At 40.7% G+C, this 5000-nt stretch overlaps 1 protein-coding gene across 1 annotated transcript in view; it reads left to right on the forward strand.

Annotated features, from left to right (window-relative positions):
* The window catches only part of LOC310873581 (rod cGMP-specific 3',5'-cyclic phosphodiesterase subunit beta-like), a 17919-nt gene that overhangs the window by 10168 nt on the left and 2751 nt on the right, over positions 1-5000 (forward strand). Inside the window, exons 8-9 of the mRNA XM_083786076.1 lie at positions 287-387; positions 4095-4202. Coding sequence (XP_083642202.1) covers positions 287-387; positions 4095-4202 — 209 coding nt within the window. The remainder of the gene's footprint in view (positions 1-286; positions 388-4094; positions 4203-5000) is intronic.

Genomic DNA, 5000 nt, shown 5'->3' on the forward strand with positions numbered 1-5000 from the left:
TTTATTTCTAATAATATTAGAAAATTAAACTGCACAACCGAGTGAAATAATTCATGGAATGGACTCGTTTTCTCATAACGAGGTAAGAAAACAACCCAAACCTCCAGAAAAGTGCATGGTCTTACCCATTAATCTCACTTTGCCACTCGATATGTATATCTCACTATCTCACTTTTTCTCTTAACGATTGTGATCAAGATTTTTGCCAATGACAGAAGTCATTTTTTTGTTTTTGTTTCATGTAATAATAATAATAATAATAAGCCTTCTTGCGTTTGTGTTTCAGACTCTGAACATCTACGTCAATCTGACCCCAGAACAACATAAGTTTGTCATTCGTCTGATGGACATTGCTATCATCGCCACTGACCTGGCTCTCTACTTCAAGTCAGTATATCACACCGTGAGAACACATGAACCCAGTGAAGACACAGTCAGTCACTATATGACTCCAAAATGAGTTTATAGCACAGGCAGACTCTTCACATACTAGAGCATGTCTGAAACAAATATCAGAGCTGAAATGTAAATATGAAATAAATGCTTAAACATGTAGCTAGGTGTAATGTTAGAGGCCACAGAAGACATGTACATATGAAATAAATGCTGAAACATGTAACTAGGTGTAATGTTAGAGACCACAGAAGACATGTACATATGAAATAAATGCTTAAACATGTAACTAGGTGTAATGTTAGAGACCACAGAAGACATGTAAATATTAAATAAATGCTTAAACATGTAACTAGGTGTAATGTTAGAGACCACAGAAGACATGTAAATATGAAATAAATGCTTAAACATGTAACTAGGTGTAATGTTAGAGACCACAGAAGACATGTAAATATTAAATAAATGCTTAAACATGTAGCTAGGTGTAATGTTAGAGACCACAGAAGACATGTAAATATGAAATAAATGCTTAAACATGTAGCTAGGTGTAATGTTAGAGACCACAGAAGACATGTAAATATGAAATAAATGCTTAAACATGTAACTAGGTGTAATGTTAGAGACCACAGAAGACATGTAAATATTAAATAAATGCTTAAACGTGTAACTAGGTGTAATGTTAGAGACCACAGAAGACATGTAAATATGAAATAAATGCTTAAACATGTAGCTGGGTGTAATGTTAGAGTCCACAGAAGTGAACCTTTCAAGCCTGTTTTCTCAACTCGCTGTTTCTCTGCAAGACATCACTCTATAAGCCATATCTCCTAAACCGGTGGGTCAAACTGAACAACCAATATGTCAATTTGAAGCTATGATTCCCTGGTTTCATATGACATGAAAGAAAATCCAATGGCAGTCCCTCAGTCAAATTTAGTCACATATGACACCATGAGAACAGAACACATGCATCCAGTGAAGACACAGTCAGTCAGAAGACATTTTTGATTGATTGATTGAAATATGTATTAACAGTTTGCAGAATTACAGTACATTTCAAGCACAAACTCAATACAAAGACTGTTAACCGTGAGTGGACGACCCAATTAAGCATTACACTTGTTTACAACAGGGTCCACATTGTTCAATTCATCAACACATTTAGAGACGTACAAATAGACACTTCTATGTAGTTAAAGAACAGAACAGGAATTCATCATATAGGAAGCAAAAAGGGAAAAGAAACATATACAGTGAGGGGAAAAAGGGGGGGGGGGGAGATTCAGATTTTACGGGGGCCAGACACAGGTTAGTCACTATATGAATCCATGAGAACACATTCACCCAGTGAAGACACAGACTACAGTCTATGACTCCATGAGAACACATTCACCCAGTGGAGACAGTCAGTATATGACTCCATGAGAACACATTCACCCAGTGGAGACACAGACTACAGTCTATGACTCCATGAGAACACATTCACCCAGTGGAGACACAGACTACAGTCTATGACTCCATGAGAACACATTCACCCAGTGGAGACACAGACTACGGTCTATGACTCCATGAGAACACATTCACCCAGTGAAGACACAGACTACGGTCTATGACTCCATGAGAACACATTCACCCAGTGGAGACACAGACTACAGACTATGACTCCATGAGAACACATTCACCCAGTGAAGACACAGACTACAGTCTATGACTCCATGAGAACACATTCACCCAGTGGAGACACAGACTACAGTCTATGACTCCATGAGAACACATTCACCCAGTGAAGACACAGACTACAGTCTATGACTCCATGAGAACACATTCACCCAGTGGAGACACAGACTACAGTCTATGACTCCATGAGAACACATTCACCCAGTGGAGACACAGACTACGGTCTATGACTCCATGAGAACACATTCACCCAGTGAAGACACAGACTACAGTCTATGACTCCATGAGAACACATTCACCCAGTGAAGACACAGACTACAGTCTATGACTCCATGAGAACACATTCACCCAGTGGAGACACAGACTACAGTCTATGACTCCATGAGAACACATTCACCCAGTGAAGACACAGACTACAGTCTATGACTCCATGAGAACACATTCACCCAGTGAAGACACAGACTACAGTCTATGACTCCATGAGAACACATTCACCCAGTGAAGACACAGACTACAGTCTATGACTCCATGAGAACACATTCACCCAGTGAAGACACAGACTACAGTCTATGACTCCATGAGAACACATTCACCCAGTGGAGACACAGACTACAGTCTATGACTCCATGAGAACACATTCACCCAGTGGAGACACAGACTACAGTCTATGACTCCATGAGAACACATTCACCCAGTGAAGACACAGACTACAGTCTATGACTCCATGAGAACACATTCACCCAGTGAAGACACAGACTACAGTCTATGACTCCATGAGAAGCTTAAACTATATACTTGGCCTCTCGGCTGGGCACATGCAAGAACTGTTTTTGACGCGTATACAATATATTGTCCAGGCATTGACTGCTGTAGGGTGAGGTTCCCATTTATTATACACATTTTGTAATACAGCAGTTTTAGTTATGCAAATACAATGATACGGTAAAAACCGTGTGATCATAGCCTGTTGTGCCCATACCTAACCAAACCATTCAACCTGGCTTGTTGCACCTGTGTTCACCCAGTGAAGACACAGACTACACTAGTATACACACAGGCCTGCTGTGTTGCTAGTTGGCTACTAGGCCTATGTCACAATTATCACCTCATCGCCCAATCACAATTACTTGAGACACTCACAATTATGTTTGCATAATAGTAAATAATTTCCACGTTGAAAAATGTCCACACATTTATAAACGTGTCGTAAGCTTAACTTTGTATTACGAACCCTGAAAGGCAGAAACAGAAATACAAATTGTATCGTTCCAATGTTCAATGAAAAAACAATTAACTCATCCACAGCGCCATCTGGTGGTGGGCTCTCGCCACCACAAGTGCATTTTCAAGGTGCCGAGCACCTTTTAGATTGAAAATGTCCATTTAATCCACCACAAAACATATGTTTTGTAAGCGAGGATCATATCGTTTTTGAGGCGCAAATCTTGTTTTGCGTTCAAAAAGCTGCCTCCTCATGGACAGCATAAGCCAGCGGAGTGTTATGAGGGCATACAGGACTCAGTTGATCACCGTGTGATCAACTGAGTTAAATCGTTAATCGCGATTATTGGTGGCGACAATTCATGTTTGACCAATAATTGCAATAATTAAAGTCAACTCATAAACCACGTATAAATCCGTCACACACACACACACACCACCCCACCCCATTTTCCCTCACTGTATATTGTATCTTTTCCCTTTTTTGCTTCCCATTATGATGAATTCCTGTTCTGTTCTTTAGCTACATAGAAATGTCTATTTGTATGTCTCTAAATGTTTGTATGTCTTTAAATGTTTTGATGAATTGAACAATGTGGACCCTGTTGTAAACAAGTGTAATGCTTAATTGGGTCGTCCACTCACAGTTAACAGTCTTTGTATTGAGTTTGTGCTTAAAATGTACTGTAAATTCTACAAACTGTTAATAAATATTTCAATCAAAACACACACACACACACACACACACACACACACACACACACACACACACACACACGTGTGTGTCTCCTGTGCTCATGCAGGAAGAGGACCATGTTCCAGAAGATAGTGGACCAGTCAAAGACCTACGAGAACTGGAACGAGTGGACCAGTTTCATGCAGACCAACGCCACGCGCAAAGAGATTGTCATGTAAGCACACGCACGCACCCACGCACGCACCCACGCACGCACGCACGCACCCACGCACACACCCACGCACGCACACACCCACGCACGCACCCACGCACGCACCCACGCACGCACCCACGCACCCACGCACCCACGCACGCAAAAACATTGCACCGTTTTTTCATGATTATTAGTGAGGATTATATGAAGATGGGTTGAAAAGTGGTGAAGTGGTCCTTTAACATAATGCAATTATGTAAGGGCAATAAAACGTATCGTATTCCTGCCCGATGATCGTATCGTATACCATATCGATACCGTCACTTTCTGCATTAACCCATTCTGACCTGAGATCAGATTCATACGAGGTTTCCGCCGGACACACACTGGTCTGATGAACCCATTCTGACCTGAGATCAGATTCTAAAAATGTCAGTCGCTCTTCGATTTTTCAAAAATAGCAGACCTACAAGCTCGTATCGCGCCACTCGGTGGCGCGATATGAGCTTGTAGATCTGCTATTTTTCAATAGATAAAGCATGACATGATGCTGACACCAAAATGGGTGCCCGGTCAGAATGGGTTAAATCTTGTATACATCAAAACATTAATATTTGTTTATCCCTTGCCTTTTGTTTATATGTTATCGACACATTTTCTCAAATGTATTTGGAAACTTTACATTTCTGAAAAAATATTTGTCCCAGTCCCAGATACTCCGCCCCTCTAGTGGAATGTAGTGAAATGTGTGAGAGAGAGATGGCTATATTGCTTTTAGTGTTTAAAGGAGAATTCCATACTAGAAGGCTTTCTTACCTT

The sequence above is a fragment of the Protomyctophum parallelum genome (assembly GCF_964188405.1).
Source record: "Protomyctophum parallelum genome assembly, chromosome: 16".
Lineage (NCBI taxonomy): Eukaryota > Metazoa > Chordata > Actinopteri > Myctophiformes > Myctophidae > Protomyctophum > Protomyctophum parallelum.